The sequence below is a fragment of the Zootermopsis nevadensis genome, unplaced genomic scaffold (assembly GCF_977971745.1).
Source record: "Zootermopsis nevadensis isolate Lab colony 2312 unplaced genomic scaffold, Znev_1.0 Znev_ptg000031l, whole genome shotgun sequence".
Classification (NCBI taxonomy): domain Eukaryota; kingdom Metazoa; phylum Arthropoda; class Insecta; order Blattodea; family Termopsidae; genus Zootermopsis; species Zootermopsis nevadensis.
This window is the reverse complement of record NW_028259163.1, coordinates 1,171,445-1,191,495: the sequence shown is the minus strand read 5'-3', so window position 1 is coordinate 1,191,495 and position 20,051 is coordinate 1,171,445. Positions and strand designations below refer to the sequence as shown.

The window sequence follows — 20,051 nt, the reverse complement described above, 5'->3', positions numbered from 1 at the left end:
ATTTGGAAATAGTGTACTTCAAACTGGAGTATGGACAACTTTTAAAAGTTGTTATAGACAACTAGAAATGATGACAAATGACACATGCAATGTAAATCAGTTTGTTTTATTTAATTAATTGGATAGTTTATATTTTTGTATAATTCACAACAATGAAGTAAGATAGAAACTGTAACATTGACTTTAATCTACTAATATTCATTAAGACAATTATGCTAGCTTCATGTACACGAGTTACATATGGTTATACAAATAATCTGCATTGCACAACTACACACTTATAAATAATGCTTGGCGTGTTCATTTGTTTATGGTTAACTGCAGCAAATGAGATGTCTCATTAGGCACCTCTTGGTAGATTTCAACACATGACCAGGGCAATTGATTGTAATATATGAAGATTAATGTGTATAATAATTGTAATAATTTCACAAAACTCAAAATCTAATTGTTCTATGAATGACAATTAAAAGGAAGGATGGACTATGGACATCTTTATTGTATTGGATAGATCAATGTTATATTTTAAAATGTAATCTTAAGAATGGTATTTGGAATCAGAATGGATAAAAGAGTTTCATCTGTGAAGAAGAAAAAGAAGATAAGGCAAATTAATTAATGTCTGTTGATCAATATTTTCTCTAGTTTTCTTTAGCAATGTTAGTAATATATATTTTTTAAATATGTACCAGACATTCAAGGACTTGATAAAAAATTCAGAATATGGTTTTCATGGTTTAATCATACTGTTATCATTCAAGAAACAATAATTTCATAAAATGTTTTATACAGTGTATTTAGTCGGGAGGTTAACTTGTAACACAGCCCGTAACTGGTAAGACATGGACGATAATATTCAGCCTTGAAGACTGAGCCCCTCTTGAAAATTGGTTTGTAAAATGAAACGAGCATAATATACACTGTGGAAAATTGGGTGGATTGGATTTATCTGGCTGAAGACAGGTACCAGTGGCAGGCTCTTGTGAACACTGGTAACAACCCACAATATTAATGCCACAATCTATAAGACCACATTTCCAATCTTCACTGCCATGAAAACCTCAAATCACATATATAATATTTTTAGGGGAAAAAACTTGTGAAATGTTTAATAAATCTGGGCATGACTGCAGATGGTATGTGGAAGTGGGGAAATTCTCAAGAAACAATTTTAGAGGGGAAATGTATTCTTGATTTTCAAGGACTGGTAAAATCTCAGAATCATTTGTTTAAGACTGCAACATTAGTCATTCACACGTAAACCTGACATCATTGCCACCAAATAAACTAAGAGGATGGGCTGAAATTTATTATAGAATATGACATCAAAGTGTTTAAACATGTTTGCAGCATTGAAATATAGTTGGCAACACTGAATTCCACTACCGTGGTCAGACTGCTAGAAGGGGCCTGCAATCACTGATCCCTAATTTCTGACCACCTTGTGTTTGACAAATGTGTAGAACCAAGACAGGGAAAGTTATATTACTGCTACTAACAGCAAACTACATTGTACCGGGTTTTCCTTGAGCAAATCAGTCATTCACCTGGTCAATAAATTTCCAGGTTTTACACAACTCACAGGTTTACTTGTGTGTTCACAAAAGCATAACATTGGACCGTCTCCTGAGCCATCTGAATTCAGTTCTCATTTTTATATGTATTCTCTTTAAGAATCACTTTAATATTATCCTTATACATAGCCCTAGGTCTCCCAAGTAGCCTCTTCCATTGAGATCTGCTGACTAAAATGTTGTATGCAATTATTATCGTTACAAACATAAGAGGTTCCATTACAATGTGATTCACTTCAGAATAAAAGCTTTATACAACACTGAACCATTTTAGAGTCTAAAATCTAGGTAAATTACTGGGCAGTACGTTATTTGTCGTTTGATAAGTATCCATTGCAAGCTCACCAAGTTCATCTTGCCTGTCCAGCAGCAGCACATTGCTTGCTCACGCCCCGCCCATCTCATTTTTCTCGACTTATTCACCCTTACAATATTGGGGGAGGAGTACAAATTTTTAAGCTCATTATTATGCAGTTTTCTCCATACCCATTGTCTTCTCTCCATCAAGCATATGAGGAGTGTAATGTAATTCATAAACTGAGAAAACTGGAAGCTAAACAGTGAAAAAGAATGTGTATAAAAAGTAAAGTAAACTAAAGCTGCCCTACTATACGCCACGTAGGAGCTTGGGGGGAGAGTCGGTATAGCTCCTACTCATTCTTGACGCCAGCACTAGATGGGGGTTAGTGGTCCAGTGTCACGCACTGGTCCTGCTTAACCCCCAGGAAAGGACCCCGGTACCCACTAGACAGGGGGCTCGGCGGGCCCCGGAGCCGGTCTGGATGCAGCGGCTAGAAGAAAGATCCTCCGCCTCCACCAGGGATGACGTGATGTATAGCTTGATTTCTACTTTGCTGCGCAGACGCTACATTGCATTACGTGCTGTTCCATGTTTCACGGACAATGGACATTCATAAATCAGTAATTTTTGTTTTTTATTTCTGTAATGATTTATCTGTAGTTTACTTAATGACACTCACAGCATCAAATTAAGGGATGATTAATGAATATCGGGAAAGGACATGGAAGGAAGCAGTCATGGCCCAATTCAAGGTATGGTCTCAGCATTTACTGAAAACACTGAGGAAGCCCGTGACAAATTTCAGTCAGGAGAGCCAGTCTCCAGTTAAAGATTTGAAAAATGTGCAAAAGCATCATGCTCCAGTACTTATAACACCAAGCCTGAATAAAATTAATTTTAAACTTAGCTACACATATGACATTTTGCCATTGAAAGTCATGTACTGAAGTGGGGCAGCTATGATGAATATATAAATATACTGCTAACAGAATTTCTGGATGATTTCATTCAGTACACCAAACCTTGCATATATTCAACCTAAACAATTATCAGGCATAAAGAATAAAGCAATACAGACTATTACAAAGCAAATGGACAATATCCAACATGTACATTTTAGCAAAATCCAACAAAAATACACACCAATGTTTAATACATTTCATTGTAAACAAAAATAAAAAAGAAACATGGACAGACATTCAGAACATCCTTCGCCTTAATCAATGAACACTCATCCACAAATGTACACACAGTACAATTTATATTCTTATGTTTTAAAATTTGCTAAATTAACCTCTATATTTTTCTTCTGCATCCACAAATGTAGCCCATATAATGGAAAATGGTATGACTGCACTTACGCATCGTCTACTTCGGAGGTAGAAAGTCAGTAATGATCTTCAAAGAATTGGTCGCAATATCCTACCTGCAACAGAAAGTACTATTTGCTGTGACAGACTTAATATCTGTGTATGCATACAGACATACTGGGGGGCCAAGCACAGACAGCATTCACGTCATACCTTGAAACCAGAGATCCTTGGGCCATATACATTGGCACCTCAAAATTAATACTAATTAATAAATTAACAGTCTGGTATAGTACACGGCGCAACAACTCAGAAGACAGACTCACCACCGTAAAAACCTCAATTCTTAAAATTAACACTCTTACCAATTTTTTTATTAACAGGCGATGTCCACCATGATTTTCAGATTCTTGTTTACGAAAGTTTAACTTTACATGTTCCAGGTTGTTTTCATTCAAACAATCAAAGACATATCACTTAAAAATTTTGGACAAAATGTGTTTCCTTATACAGGAAATGTAAACTCAAAAACTTCTGTACACCCTATTAATGCTAAAAATATCACCTACTCCGACACCTCAAAATGTCGCCAGATTTGTATCACACGTGCTCTCCTGATCTCATCCACTGTCAACAGTTCTATTCTTCAGATATTATGAAAGGAGACAAAAATAAATTCTCACCGTGTTATCAGAAAGGTCGGTATGCCGGAGGGTACCTGACGAGCAGCGAAGACTCGATGTGATGGACATAGTGCTTCCAACCTAGCTTGCGGCCAGCCTCCGCGCCCTTCTCGTCTAGTTCGCGGGAAGGCTTGTCCTCCCCCATCTTGACAAGGATCTTGAGGACACGACCCCAGTGCTGGTGCACAACGGCATGCCACAGCAAGAAGTAGAACACCTGCAACGTTAACTATCAGACTCAGAGGAGCAGAGCTCTCATTGTGAATAGACGTCATACAGGATCATCTGAGAATTTCATTTAAATATTTATAACAGAGCCGATGGTTTTAAATTCAGTTGTAAGATGAAGTACAAACCTTAGTATCATTAGTATCTGTGAATTTGAGCACATCTCTCCACACATTGTCAATACTGTCAAGCGAAATTGCAGATGCACCAACAGTTGAAAGCTGTTCCTGCCCATCACCGTCTCCAGCTTTAGAGCCCGTCGCGTTGGTAATGGCATAAAGACGACACAAAGCCGAACCCTTTCTGGACAGAGCTTCCACAAGTGCCGTCTTCTGGCGCTCCATTAAGCTAAGAGAAAAACACGTCAGTATCGATGTTGATCTTTGGGTTGTGATGTCATGTGGACTTGTAGTTAGATATCAATGATTTGGAGCAACACACTAACTCTTCAGCCAGATGGAGGCTGTACGATCATCTGAAATGTTCTTATCTAGCTTTAGGACCGCATCGTGTCACAACCCAGAAGACCTACATCAACATCATCGCCGATTGAGAACCTCACATCTCTTACAAATCAGTATTTCACATTTTGTTTACAGATAACAAGAATATTCAAGAATCAAGACAAACTTATTATCGTTGAACTAATGAAGAGCACGAATATTAAATTTGTCATTAAGTAATTTTACTCATTCTGTTACATCTAAATACTGTTCTCACTAGTCAGCCAAATGCACCCTGTCCCCACAAAGTTGGTACATACATCTTAGTCTTTGCTGCATCCGGCTTTTGATCCGTCTTTGTGCCAAAATAAGCAAGGAGTCGAGTCTGATCAACATTGTTTATGACCATCTCTGCTATATCGATGATCTGGTTGGCCATGGCACTGACAGAGTTATCAGATATGTTCACATTTTCTATGAATGGGAGCTGCTTCTTGGGTTCGTTCGACTCCAGGCACTGAAGCATGGCAGTGTGTACCGCGAGGTGATCGGGGTACAGTTTCTTCAGTTCATCATACAGAGAAGTAGCCTGTTCATCTGGATCTGAATGCACGCAATAACAAACATTAATTCCCTTATTACCTGCACTTAGTGAACTTATACTAGAAAGACATTCTGACTCTAATCTGCAGCAATTCTCTGATTAAACTCACCGAGCTTTGCCAGCCAACTAGTCCTCAAGTCCCTTATTACTTCATTGTACTCATCCCATTTCGTCTTTTCTTTGTCCTTCGTATCTGACAACTTCGTATTGGAAGACTTCTTAGGTGCCTCGGTTAATACATACTTGAATGGATACACATCCTGGAAACACAGAATATGCGCGCGCACACACAAAATTTATTACAAAACCATTCTAATTTTTTATGATGATGTTCTCATTTAAAAGCTGATACTTGCTCAGCAGGACAAGAAATTCCCAGCTTTAATGGAACCCAGAACCATCATCCTTCTCATCACACTGATGATGAAGGCAGTATGTTACAAATGAATTATCACATTCATAAAACATTTCTTTGAGATCTATTCTGACATTATCTTTCCAGAGAAGCATTGCATTCCCCAGGAATTTTATAACCAAAATATTTTTTTTCTACCCACGTATCGGACAACACAACTTCTTGATTCAACCACTTGCAACAGCAGGTTGAAGTACAACCCGTGAAACCTTCCACTGTATAATTATCTCCAATTTATTGAATTCAAATGCTTTCCTCGTTTCATTTCTCTCATTAGATATCATCAACTTACGAGAACGATACATAAAATTTCACGTGTATACATGAAAGAACTGAATTCTGTTATGCGGGCGGACTAACACAGTGCGTTATAACAAACAAGTCGCATTTTATAAGTGAAATTAAACTCACCACTTTCTTGCCAATTTCATCCTTCGCATAGCTGATCGTTCCAGACAAGAACTGCCCCACTGTTACCCCTTTACTGGCTCTGAAATTTATAAAAAAGAAGCTAATACAAAAAAAGAAGAAGTAAATATAATAAAATACAAAAAAAATTATAAATATGTGAGAATATTAAACAAATCTTCTAAGAAGAAAATAGAATTGTTTGACTTCATTCAGGACACTATCATTTAATGCATCAACAAAGTTCATCGACTTACTTATCGTTTGAGAGTGGGGCTATGTAGATGGGCACGATGTGCCCCTGCGGGAGAGTCGCCCCCATCATTTTCTTGCCGCCCGTCGTTGCCTGAGTCTGGCTGGCATACACGTCCAGAGTAAGCGCAGCGGGCAGTTTCTGACTCAGAAGCAGGGGTTGGTCCAGCATTTTATCTAGCAGATCCTTTCTCTCATGTCGCACGTGGAGCTTCAAGACGTAGTCTCCTTTATCAACTTTGGCCATATACTACCAAAGACAGAACTTAGTACAGTTTATTGCCAGAGATTTCAAAGACACATCTACAAACACGCATTTTATATTTAATCTTGCATTACTCATCAAAACTCTCAGATAGGCTTCCAAATCAGTCATGCCAGCGAGATGAAGAAGAGTAATTTGTTTATGTAGCATCACATGGGTATTGACAGGAAACTTTTGTGTGCAAGATGGTAACAATGTGGTATAAGACATTACCGTCTGTTTTACGTCAGTATCAAAGCACTCAACTAGAGGGTCTCTGAAAATGACCATTCTCTATGTGGGATGGAAACTGGATAACTGCTTAATGCACATTCAAAATTTTTGTGAGGGCCATCACCTCTTAGAAGACAGCCACTTGCAAGACCAAGGAAAAGAAAAGAGGACGGCCGAAATAGACGTAAAAAGGCAGAGCTTGACTCTTAGATTATTTAAGAAGTCTAAAAAGGTTGTGCAACAATGAATGTTTGGTACGTAAGGACTTGGGAAGGAGATGGTTATGGCCTATTACAAGATACTATCATAGCATTCGGCTGTAGGCACTGAGGAAAACAATCACCAAAAATTCAGTCAGAACACGCAGGCAGCATCAGGGCATGAACACACGTGAAGGTGTGAATGGCTGCAATGACGTCCTCGGTGAAATTTAAGGAAATAGACAGCATTTGACGCTGTGGATTAGACTAAACTGGCTTAAGATCAGGTTGGTGGCGAGCTACTGTGCTAGAGGTACTGTCTGCATTTCAATTAAAATATAAGGTAATTAAAGTTTGTGCTGTTTTTTAAATAAAACAACACATGTTAGTAAAATAATGTTTCTTTTCTGCACTGCGGTGATAAGTAGCACCCCGAACTTACTTTAGATGGATAGGCATCTCCCGCTGCCAGGAGCTGCTTGTTGCAGTTGAATAGCATCCAAAGCTGCGACTCAAACTCCGATTCATACAGCAGGTCACTGAGTACAGGGCTGCGGAAAGACGGCACAAGAACCAAATAACCAGACGACAATCATACAACTGTAATTTTAATAATTTTACACTGTACTAACTGAAAGGTACCTGTTGGGCGTCACCTCAGTGGCTTTGGAAATATGGAAGTTATACGTAAACTGCAGTTCGTAGATCTGTCTAGATGGAGGAATAACATCTCGTGCAGACAGAGGGCTGACCTTCGAATCTGTAGGCCTGGAACATCAACATGGTTCTTTAGAAGAATGTTTCACAAACAGATAAGCAAGAATAATCATACTTCGGAGTAATATCCTGTCACTGAGCAGAATTTTAAATACTGGTCCCACAGAAAAGAACCTCTTCATTCTACAAGAAGACAACTAATTACAAAACCAGCTTCTGAAATTATGTGTACCTTATTTGAAACACATTTAAACAACCAAACAATATCCACTACTATCTTTGTTTAGGACGCTATCCATTGTCAGGTGATTATTCCATCAACTGACAACTGCTTGAAGATGAACCGTCTTCCGCCATCAGGTGTCAAACTGGGAACGTGCATTCTGTTGGATCCAATAGACTGAACTGACATAATCATAGTAACAACAACAATGATGATGTTTATAGAAACTGACAATGGATAAAATCCACAACAAAAAGATTATCAATACGGCAAGTGACCAAAACACATTCGAAGAAGGAAAAAATATTTCAATACGAGCAGCCCACCTTATAACTTGGACTGTGTTCTTGAGTGTCACGACGGGCGCGATCTCTTCACTCCTCAAGCCGCTACGGAGTTCCAAGGACAAGATACCATCGGCACCTTGCATCGTTATACTGGGGCTCTCTGACTTAACGCCGTGGAATGCCAACGAGTAGTCCAGCACCACCTCCCCAAGGTTTGCCCAATACTTTGCCACAACCACCTCCAACACCAGGCCACCCTGCGCACAAAAATGTGTCGTTTCATTACGCATTTCTTCATCAACACTTTCATACCTGCTGGTACGGTTCCTACTTACCATCAATAGCAGCGTGGATAATGAGACATATATTTGAACTGTGATGTTCTACCCTGATGATGGAGGTGATAAATTCTTCCAAAGCTTTGCTAACAAGACTACATGTCATCAACCTAGATGACCAAATCTTCACCACCACAGAAACCAAAAATCTCACTAGGAACACACAGTCTGTGAATAAAACGCTATGTTGCCGCACAAGAACGAAATAAGATTAGCTACACTGTCACAAATGCCTGAAGAATTATGCATGAATTGTAACTGTCGGTGAATCATATCAATCATAGGATTCAATAATATAAAAAAACACAGTAATTCCTGAAAAAAGAACCTATTCACAGGCAAACACAACCAGTTAACAACGTGAAAACAAAACCGGTTAAAATTCTTACCCGAACGGGGAAACCCTGGATGACTTCACTCTGTGAGCTGACGTTGACCATCTTGTGACATTCAAGTGTTTTGCACACCATATTTGGACGCAGTTGCAGGCAGTGTAGCACAAACCGTCCAGATTTATCCTTCTCGACACACTGCAGCTGCAAAACTGCGAAAGAACATATCATAACTTTCAACAGCAGGCACTGTACAGAAAATGTCACTATACTAAGCCAGTGAGGAGCGAAGGTTTTCCTAAACACTGGTATTCCTGTATCAGGTTTTTGTGACTGATTAACGAAGGCTAAAGGATTTTATTTACCAAGTGAAACAACCAGCACTGTAAGTTTCGTCATGAGCCGAGCCAAAAATCAGTGCTACGGAATGCAGACACCAAGAAAACAAATGTGGACAGTAAATGCGACGTCTTCTGCTGCGACACAAAAACAAATTTTTGTTTTCTCCCAGTAACATTTACCTTTGAGGTTGTATTGTACATTAAACAGGAACCACACCTTATGATGTTACGATCACGACGTAATCACGCGCATCTCGGTATGACACTTCTTGCAATTCAAATTTCTCGTACATCTCCCACAGTTTCCAAAATACAATACAAATGAATAAGTGACATTTAAATGAAATAAACCTGAAAAATGAAGTTAAAATGGAAAACAATTAAAGTGCAAGAACAGCGAGGGACCACAAGATTAAAAAAAAGTCAGAAAATTCATTGTTTATTTGAAGAACATAATGAACTGTGAACTTAACACTGAATTACTGCTGTGCTTACCTGCCCATGTGGCCTCATCAGGTACCAAGATAAAGTGACGATGCATAGTGTTAGGTTTAAATACTACATTACGGAAACTGAGTTCTGGCCGAAGCAGTTCACGGGGCAACTGTGTGGGACGAACAACAGTGATGGGTACGCGGAACACGGGGCCCTTCTCCACGCATGATACATCGTAAGCCTTAATACTGCAAAAGATATTAAAAATAACAGCAGGTACATGGTTAAATACACTTTATATAAAATAGTAATGGTGACTGTATGTCTGCGCGGTTGTTACGACATCACAAAGGTAAACACCAAATTCTCGTAAACATATGCTGCGTATTAATTACATAACTTCCGTTACTTCCTTGCTTAAAAACAGACTTTTAATCATACTAAATATGGATCTAAGGCAAACAGCTGTGATAAACTGGAGTGGTTAAAGCTGGTTTGGGATAGGGAACTGTATCAGGTATCTGTTGAATATCTTACTTCCATAACACTCATTACGCAGAACTGCAAACTTTTTGCAAAATTATAATAAAGTTCCTATTATTCGTGCTAGCACACATTGACTTCTGGGTACAGTATTCAGCATCTAGTGACCTCACCTTGATGTATGTACTCCAGTTGGCAATCCTGTCGGGTCTATTCGAACTGTAAACATCCTGACTATGTTCATCAAGTCAAGGTAAGATGGACACTCGACCCATGGCTCTGAACACACTAAGGCCAGCTTAACACCAAAGCCAATTTTCTGACTTGCATCTGCAAGCAACGAAAGTAAACTGATACAAGGGGTTCTATCACGTCTGTTGGATACAGAACACGTTCAATTTTAACCTGAACCTGAATAAATGCTACCAAATGTATAAATACCCCTAATTATTGCTACTGTACAGAATATCAACGTAAGAAGTGCACTATACTTTGGCCAGTGCACGTATTTACATTTTGAAAGACAAATGGTCCCCTGGTGGCACGGTGGTTACTTAGCCGTATGGAATATTGAGTACCGTTGTTCCGCATTGCGATGCCACAAGAATCAGGCCTGACAATGGAGAGACAGCAAACTCCTACGAAACGTCAGTATACTTCTACGAGATTACGGCGTAACATTCCAGAAGACGGTCATCTTCAATAACATATCAATTTTGTACATCTTCTGTACTCATTCTTTAGTATCAACTCGGAAAACCGCGACATTCGCTCGACTTATCAGTCAGACGTGTAAACTTTGCAAAACAAAATTTAGAGTCCTATAGGCCAGGAAGAAAGTGAAGGTCTTCCCTACACTGCAGCCAGCATCCGGTCACTCACCTGTGTTGTCAGGATCAGTGAAGAATGGCTCGACGCTAACAGTGCAGTCTTTAATTCTATCTTGCAAACCTCCGCGCAGATGGATGCCTTTGTTGTTGTTTGGACCGCACGTCACCTGGAACCTTATATCTCGCTCTGGTTGGTCATGGTATGTTGTCAGGTGTTCAAATGCTTTCTCGACCTAATGGTAAGGATTACAGTGCCACTACAGTAAGACAACAGACAGCCGTGCTATTTCCGTAATTACATATGAACTGTAATGATTCATACACCAAATTAAAGATAACACTGTGAGAACTACGTCTAGCAAGTCTCTCGTACTGACCATTATCTACGTTGTCATTACATCATCCTGCCCCTCCACCATGAGTTTATTTATTCACCATTTCGCTGAGGGCAGAGACCAAGAAGGGAAGGGGGTTACAAACCTGCAGTAGTCCACGGCCCTGGGCAAAAAAATCAATTGTTTCAAGGTACAATGCCGTGTTCTCCAAAGCCCTCTTCACGCTATATGGAGAATATCGTAGTGACTTCTTCTCAAGGCCACACAACAAAACAGCTGAAACAAAATTTTAACACATTTTTAAATACATGCTTGAAAGAGAAATAAAGCGGAAGAGAAGGAGAAGAAGCAGTGTCATGCTCTGATACACTTAATTACATATTCTTGACTGTATGGGAAGCATGGACTTGATGGAACTAGTTTACGATCACACCCACTGACATCAATTGTACTGCCGTACTCACCTACAGCTCCACAAACATGAGGCGAAGCCATGCTAGTACCATTCATGAGCTGGCAGTTACGCAAGGTGAATTTGGGCACAGATGTAATAGCACCTCCAGGGGCACACACAGTGACGCCATACTCCCCATCTATAGTGGGGCCTCTTGACGTCCAAGTATATGGCATACCCTGGAGTTTCTGTCGCAGGGAGTACTCTGCCACCATCATGTCTGGGGACACATATGCTCCTACACCTGCAACAAATTATGAAGAGATGGCCATCACAAGTGTGATACGGCGTGATATTGGTTTCTACATTAAGTGATTAGGTCTCATGTTATTAAATGATGTTGCATCATGTTGCTGAGGTTATGAAATGTTGAATGGGATGGAAAGATTATCACAAATAACGAGTATGCACATATAGGGAAGGTAGCCTTTGTAACAAATTGAAACAATAAATATGTTCAACCTGAACGGCCAGTTCTGTAATTCTGTTTTCAGCATTTTTATCAAGACATGAACATGGCGGCCAAAGAAATTCAAATCACTCAAATGTTATTTTACTTCTTATGGGACATTTTCTTATAAAGGCTGGGAATTTGCTTTTGTAAACATAACAAATCCCATGTTTATAAATTACAAGATGATGCATATATTCTTCTTGTATAACGTTTCACACTGAATCTGATTTTAAAGTCATCAGCTTCTTTGTATAATAAGCGTACATTCCTTTCCGTGACCGAGTGGTTAGCATTCCTCCTTCATATTTGGGGAGTCCTGGATTCAAATCTTGGCTTAGAGAATTGCTATTCTGACAGGTTTTCAATGGTTTTACTCAGTCCCTCCAAAAATTCTGGGTCAACACCTTCAAATAGCCACAATTTCTTTCCATCTCAATGGTATGAAGTTTGGGCTACTGACAGTATCGTTTAATAAACCATTTTCCTTAATAAGGAACATGAGATTTATCACATCAGCGTACGTGCAATTGTGTGTCCGAGTGCAACTTGTGGCCACTCGTTATGAGAATAAAATCAATGTATATAATCACATCATCAAAATCACCATGTGGTCACTGAGGCAGAAGCATCACGGTGCTAAAGGAAAATGAATTTCTAAGTGGCAAAAGATCTTGAACAAGGCAAGAAAAGTGTGCCACAAAACGAAGTAAATATACGTGTGCCGAGATTCCGCAAACCTCACTGGCTACGAAGATTACTTACTGCACTTACAGATCTATTGCAGCACACTGCAATAGGTCAGAAATTATGTTTTGTTTAAATTAAATATTTGTACTGTCAAGAATACTTAAAAACAACTCTATCTAAAATCACGTACCTATGACGCTGTTGGTACTAATATCAGGAGGACTTCCGATGGTACAAAGTGCAGGGCCGTGGTTTCCCGCTGAGGCGACCCAAACAACACCATACTTGTTGATCACCTCATTCATCAGCTCCCCGATCCGCCTGGAGAAAAGAAGTTCAGCAGACAACACACCCATATCAAAATACTATTAAGTCCATTGTATAATGATTAGGTATTGAAAAACAGGTCCTTTATGCATTTTTAAGTTCAAATCTTATATAAAACAGACTTCTAAGGCACATTATATGATTATAAAAAATCTACAACAATTTCAAATCATTAAGATATAACAGAACAGTTCAGTAGAAAACAATTCTAATTCCTATAAAATCGTACAGGGAGATGTGCCTCACCAATTCAAAGCAAATGGACTTCTGATCCGAATCAATGCTACTGATCGCTCAAGAAGATTTTATAGTCCCTGTCAAATCTTCAAGTCCTAATATTAACTCTGCCTTGTCAAAAACCTAATTGTACATAAATAATAAGACATTAATTTATAGACATCTCGAATTTCATTCAGAAAATTGGAAATTCCGTTCTAATAAAATTCAAAAATCTGAAAAATATTTAGACACACGTATGTGTAGAACATGAAGCAATAATAAATTAATATTCTGACATTAAAACAGCAGTATCTTCCAATTTACACACACTTCCTCACAGAGGTTCCTTTATCAAAATTATGTATATATTTCTTGTCTCTCCCACATAAGCACGTGTCCAGCCTATAGCATTCTTCTCAACTTCGCAAGCCTCACAATATTACGGTATGAACACACACCACGAAAAGCCATCATTAAATAATAACCTGCAGTTCAAATTACTTAACACATGTCATGGGCAAATATTTTTCCTGTGGCGCCCGCATTCTTTCTTCCAAGAGAAATCCAGAGATTTGCTGTACTGACAATACACAGCGAGTCTCCTGCCATTGCAACACGTGGATGGAAGAGAGAACCTCCAAGTGAAAAAGAGGTGGGACATTTATCGACTAGAAGCACAATCACCACGTTATGAAGTACTCTGTTTCATGCAGTTACGTAAGATACGAACCCAGAACTAGAAAAATGTGCGTGTTCCCCATAGCTCATATTAATGACATGGATTTTATTTGTTTCCGACTGCTGCATCACTCGAATCATTGCTCGCACCAGAGCTGTGCCAGTTTCCATGGAGCCCAACCGATTGTCACCTGGTAACAAAACATTCATTACATCCCAAACGCACAATGAGCATGACATAGCGGCGAAACATATTTTTTTTAACACCAGCATCAACATCGTCAACTGTACATGTACCTGTTCAATAGTATTCACTGTCTCGTATGTTCATTAACACATTAAGAGACCCTGAGCCTGGTGAATCTCGTTCAATACATTCACACTCTTCTTCTCTAAGACCCACTTTAATATTATCCTCCCATCTATGATTAGTTCACCCATGCAATCTCTTACCTTAAGGTCTTGCGATCAGTTTCAGTCCTAAAAATTATGATACTCTTCGACAATTCTTCACAAAAATATTCCATTTTTTTCCACTCCATTTTGAGCACCACGTTTACTATTGATTTCAGAAATCTAAAACATTTAATTTATTATATTCTCTTCAGTCACTCAAACTTTTTAAATGTTAATTAATATAAGAAATTAAATTTTGTTTTACCCGTTATTTAACCCAGATTTATGATTACTATAAAAATCTGTGAACTCTTTTATGTGCTCTCGTATACAATCCTGTAAAACGCACAGCACAATGAAATTTACCTATCGTTAATGATACTATCTGCGCGCCGGGAGCGACTCCGTTCCTTTCAGGACTGTCAGGGAAGTACGCGGCGGCTATCGAGGCAACGTGAGTACCATGGCTTGCTGAAATACAAAACACAATGACGTCTATATTGAGGCAGCTTCAGTAAAAAAAAAAGAGAATTGAAACGCTAATTCAAATGTGGAGCACCAAACGTATTCTTTGCAATTTTGTACACCTCACTGTGGCCACGGTGTCCATCTACCTCTGATACAAATCTGTTGCTGTAAAGCTTTATCACATCAGATACCACACTGAAGAAAGAAATTACTTTTCTTCACACGTGGTTAAATACACGTCCGAAAAAAACGTTTCATACAAGAAGAGCAAATCGCAATAACATTAAATGTTGAACACTGGGTTTCATTAATTGTACTCACAGCACATGCTAACAACTTCAAGCGTGTTTCCATCATTGTGAACGTTAATACTGTAGGTCAACTGGTCTGACTTGGTGAGAGTCGCAAACTCTTGGGTCAGACTGTACTCCCCAAGCAGGTGGCAACTTGACAAGTCACCGGACAGCGAGGTATCCACACATGCCCTACGCCAACAAATAGTTACATCAGTACAGCAACAACTGTCTTTACTCTAGTACAGACGACAGAGATTACGGATAAGCATAAAAACCATAGGTTATTTAATGGCAAACAAGAACTGGCAAGAAGATTATAAATGGTGATGTAGGAAGGTTTTGGTCTATTTTAACCCTTCGTAAAGATGAGCGATGCTTTAACGAACAATAACTCTGCATTTTTGACCACACAATTAAAAAACAACTGGAAAATTGTTACATATAAATCAGAGATAACAAAACGTCTGGAATGAAGCACTTACCGCCACATCTGCCCATCATGGAACACAACGCAGTCATAAGCTGGTCCCACATCGCTATGATTCTTGTCTAGAGACGTCAGAATCTCAACTTGGGTCTCTAGCTCTTCCTTCTGAAGTTTGTCACTGGCAGTTGTTGGCTGCGGGCTCTTAACTTCAAATTCCTACGGGGCAGAGTAAGAAGCGTTTAATAACAGCGCATGGGGCTCAACTAATACCACAATGCAAGGTACAGTAACACATATTTTTTTTTACAAATATTAATCTGAAGTGTTCCTGTATGCGCGCATGAAGAATGAAGTCTTCTCGGGTGATCAGTCACATGAGAGAGTAGTTAGCATGAATATGTCTAGATGGAATGCAACTTAATTAAGCACGTTACTTAAACTGTAAGATGATTTACATTATTCGAAGTATGCACAAATTATTTTTCATATTGGACACATCTCAAACGCAAAATATTGCAATTAAGTATAATAGGAATTATTATAGAAACTTTTTAACAATTTTTACATTCACTACCAATCTCTGTTGGGCTGGGCACCAAGAAATTTATTGCACATAAAAGAAACATCTTTGCAGGACGATCGTACTTGCAGTTTCCTAGAGGCTTCGGCCAAGGCGGACTTGTGGCCGGGATCCCACAGCTTCTCCTTCCTCTCGCTCTCAATTCTTTCTTTCAGTTTCGCAGGATAGAGATCAAAACCATTTTTAATACCAACATGGAAGTCCCCTGTAGGATTTTTCCACTCAGCAGGAATCTGGTGGCAAAAATTGTTAACAAAGTACAAAAACCATCTACATAAATACACAGAATCAACCACACTTTAGAAAAACCACATTTTCTCCATTTTAAGATGTCATTTATTGTAAGCTGCGGCCTTGATTACGTAATAGGTTTTCGGGGGGGGGGGGGGGGGGGGGCTATATAGATTCTCAGACACCAAAAAAAGGTAAGATGCACCTTGTTTTCAGAAATTTTAAAACGTGAGAAGAAGTGAGTCTTCAAATTGAGGAAATATGGTACGATAAATTCAGAATACGGTAGAAACACAAAAAGACGCAACTAACTTCACGGTCCAGCACCTTTATCAAAAAACCAATAGTTGCTCAACCAGTCAAGAAATTTCCTACTTGTATCGAACCCACAGTATCATTATCATCTTCACAAAATTGTACCTGTGGACTTTATCCTGGACAAGCTAAAATCAATCCACCACTTCACACCCTAGTTAAATACGACTCACTTTAATATTATCTTCCCATCCACACATTGGTTTTGCAAATGGTATTGTTTAACAAAATTTTTGGAGACGGTGCACTTATTTCTGAAATGTTCCTTACAGGATCAATGGCATAAAGCAGACTAAGAGATACCTTTAGTCTGCGTCCAGACAGACCCTGAATCTCCCCATCCTTCGCCTGCACAACAGTAGACGTGTCTACGTCACCAGCTCCGCTGCAGTCGAAACGTTCTATCACTTTTGGCTTTCCTTCACTTGTCACCTGTAAAGCAAACACTACGACTGTAAATCCAGAGCGAAACTAAGGCCACTTAGTTTCTAATTACTCATCCATGATATGCCTAGCTGCAGTTACTCGGCAAATTTAATGCAATTTACTGTGTTACTGCCATGTTCATACATTACGACACATAAAATAAGATGTTGAAAAAAGAATGTATAATGCCCATATTTGTTTAAATACTTTGAGCTATATAAACTCGTAATTTTAAACTTAATAACCAATTTTAAGCTTTCACAGTGAATGAGCACTGATGTTTAATTTGCTTCTGAGTCCTGTCACAATGTAGAAGTCGGCTTGTTACTGATATTTTACAGGGGCATACTGCCTCAATCATCGGGGCTGAAATGATGGTTGGGAAGCGGCTGATCAATATCAGGATCAGGTCGTAGGGATCGGCTAATGACAGCCAGGTATGAGGAGTGGAGAGATGGAGCCGTGTCTGGGCCAATGTGGAACGGCCCTCTCCGGGGCCCAACAGGAAGGTATGGGCAATCAGCACGGGATGTGGTAAGATCCTGTGAGGTCACAGTTCACTGAGGATAAACCTTAAGAAAATATATTTTTTAAGCACCCAGCAGCTTTATCCAGTGCGAAAACACCTTCAATATGCACTGGAAAGGAGGCTGGGTGGAGCTCAGCCATAGCCTGAGATGCTGTGGAGAAGAAAAATATTTCTGCCCCAGCCAGGAATTCATGCCTGGACATCCACCCTGTTATCAGGCACATTTTAATATTACCTGTCATTTCTCTCCCAGTATTTCAGTCTCACCAATTTTACCATCCTAATAACACAACATGTACCCGTAAATATGAAAATTCCTCATTATGTGATGTGAACATTAAAAGTCATAAATAAATATTAAGTACCTACAAGCACTGTGCAATGATAATCATTGTTTTAGAAACACGTGCCATTATCTGCTGACAACTTAACAGCTGTTTTATGTAAGCCTACCTACTATTGTTCTCAGTAAGACAACTTATCCTTCTTCAAACAATCAGTCCATTCTGTTTGTAATGAAGACAGAACACACAGCCCAATCTACTGCTGAAAGATCCCACACAATGGCCTTCAGAGGAGCAGTTCAAAAGTAAAATTCTTCTGTAACCACAATAACAAACAGAAGTATGTCATGACTACTAACTCAATGAAGCACGGTTCTTCTTGAGAAGCCAACAGTCGCTCAGCCAGTCAATAAATTCCCCACCTTTTACGGAACTCAAAGGTTCATTACCATGTTCATCAGATCCCACCACTGCTTCGTATCCTCAGCCATGTGAATCCAATCCATTATATTTCAAGATTCACTTTAACATTATTCTTCCATCTCTGCGTAGGTCTCCCAAACAGAATCTTCCCTTCTCGTTTTCTGACCTAATTTCTACACAAATTATTCGTCTATCCGATACAAGCCTCACACCACACCCAACCAACAATCTCATCCAACTTGTGTCAAACACTGCAATATTTTGCAAACATTAAAAATAATGACACTCCTAATTACATGGGAGAAATGAGAAGTGCATACAAATCTTTTATTGGTAAGCTTAAAGGGAAGAGACCACTTGGAAGACCTAGACACAGATGGATAGGTCAGAGGATTATATGAAAATGAATCCTAAGGAAATAGGGATTTGGGATGTGTGGATTGGATTCACCTGGCTCAGGACAGGGATTGTTGCCATACTTCTATGAACACAGTAATGAGACTTAAGGCTATATAAAAGGAAGAGCATGTCTTAGCTAGCAACTATCAGCTTCTCAAAGAGGGCTATGCTCCATGAAGTTAATTATTTAATTTTCTCCAGCCTCAAAAACTATGACACTATATACTTTGCTTACTTCCATTTGATCATGTCATGTAGAATTATTTTCTGGGGAAAAACAACAGACGGTAAACAAGTACTTTAAGTTCAAGAGAAAATCATTATAATAATGGCAGGCACTGAAAGGAGAGCCTCACGTAGAGAATTGTTTAATAAATTTGATATTCTTCCACTAACCAGCTAATTCTTGTTCTCATTATTATCGTTTGATGTGGACAACATAGAAATTTTTAAAATAAACTCAGATATCCGCAATATAAATACCAGACACAAATATAGCCTTCATTTGTCAGACACTAACCTCAGTAAATATCAAAAAGGAGTTGACTACACTGTAATTAAGCTATTCAATAATCTTCCCTCAGTATAAAAAGTCTGAATCACAATATAAAGAAGTAAACAACAGTAGACAAGCTTTCTTGTGTAATTATTTTTGCGGTAATATTGTAGTTGAATGGTACTGTAAAGTGAACAGTTGATATCCAAACAAGGAGTAGCACGCATGCACAATTCTCTCCGTACACATTTCACTGGATTACACTATTTAAGATAAGGGTGGCAGATAAATTGCAAGAGTCAAATTATGGTAAAATAACATTTTTCTAGCTATAGAACAGAGTGGCCATCCAAAGACATAAAGAAGCTCTTCAGACTCCGAAGGTACGCCGATAAGTATAATAGATTTAAATGAATGAACCACCTCTACAATGCTGTCGTCAAACAGCAATGACATGGCAAAGAATTATTACAAAACAACAGTACCTGTAAACCTGGTGCTCCTGGGTCAACACCTGAATCAAAAATGGCTATTGTAACTCCTCGTCCATCATACTCTGGATATTTAGTTAAAAATGCAGTCACCCCGGTCTCTTTCTTGGGTAAGAGGCCCCACACTGGAAACTCGCACTCAACCACTTCTGCCATTTTGCTAAAAAAAATGTAAGAAAACGTACATCAATCTACATGCTCTCTCGTGTTAGAATTCCAAACTTTAAACAAAGGAAGGCAAATATACAATGCTG

At 39.0% G+C, this 20,051-nt stretch overlaps 1 protein-coding gene across 1 annotated transcript; it reads right to left on the bottom strand.

Moving 5' to 3' along the window:
- Positions 1 to 85: 85 nt before the first annotated feature.
- Positions 86 to 19,957, bottom strand: TppII (Tripeptidyl-peptidase II). Its single transcript, XM_087359414.1, has 24 exons — positions 19,792 to 19,957; positions 17,053 to 17,181; positions 16,269 to 16,436; positions 15,679 to 15,839; positions 15,222 to 15,385; positions 14,799 to 14,903; positions 14,089 to 14,227; positions 13,003 to 13,133; positions 11,682 to 11,915; positions 11,363 to 11,493; positions 10,935 to 11,115; positions 10,226 to 10,382; positions 9,630 to 9,817; positions 8,851 to 9,005; positions 8,163 to 8,380; positions 7,539 to 7,664; positions 7,339 to 7,447; positions 6,224 to 6,468; positions 5,970 to 6,048; positions 5,253 to 5,403; positions 4,860 to 5,142; positions 4,225 to 4,444; positions 3,869 to 4,085; positions 86 to 3,301 (listed from the first exon to the last, which is right to left on the bottom strand). The coding sequence occupies exons 1-23, from the start codon at positions 19,951 to 19,953 to the stop codon at positions 3,876 to 3,878; spliced, it is 3,846 nt and encodes a 1,281-aa protein (XP_087215540.1). The 5' UTR covers positions 19,954 to 19,957; the 3' UTR covers positions 86 to 3,301; positions 3,869 to 3,875.
- Positions 19,958 to 20,051: the final 94 nt, after the last annotated feature.

Bases quoted from the DNA above. Each gene is read 5' to 3' on its own strand.
- TppII (XM_087359414.1), bottom strand. From the start codon at position 19,953: ATGGCAGAAGTGGTTGAGTGCGAGTTTCCAGTGTGGGGCCTCTTACCC. The intron at 7,665-8,162 runs GTGGGCTGCTCG...TTGATGTTCCAG, and splicing joins AACACAGTCCAAGTTATAAG to GCCTACAGATTCGAAGGTCA. The intron at 4,086-4,224 runs GTTTGTACTTCA...TTAACGTTGCAG, and splicing joins CAGATACTAATGATACTAAG to GTGTTCTACTTCTTGCTGTG.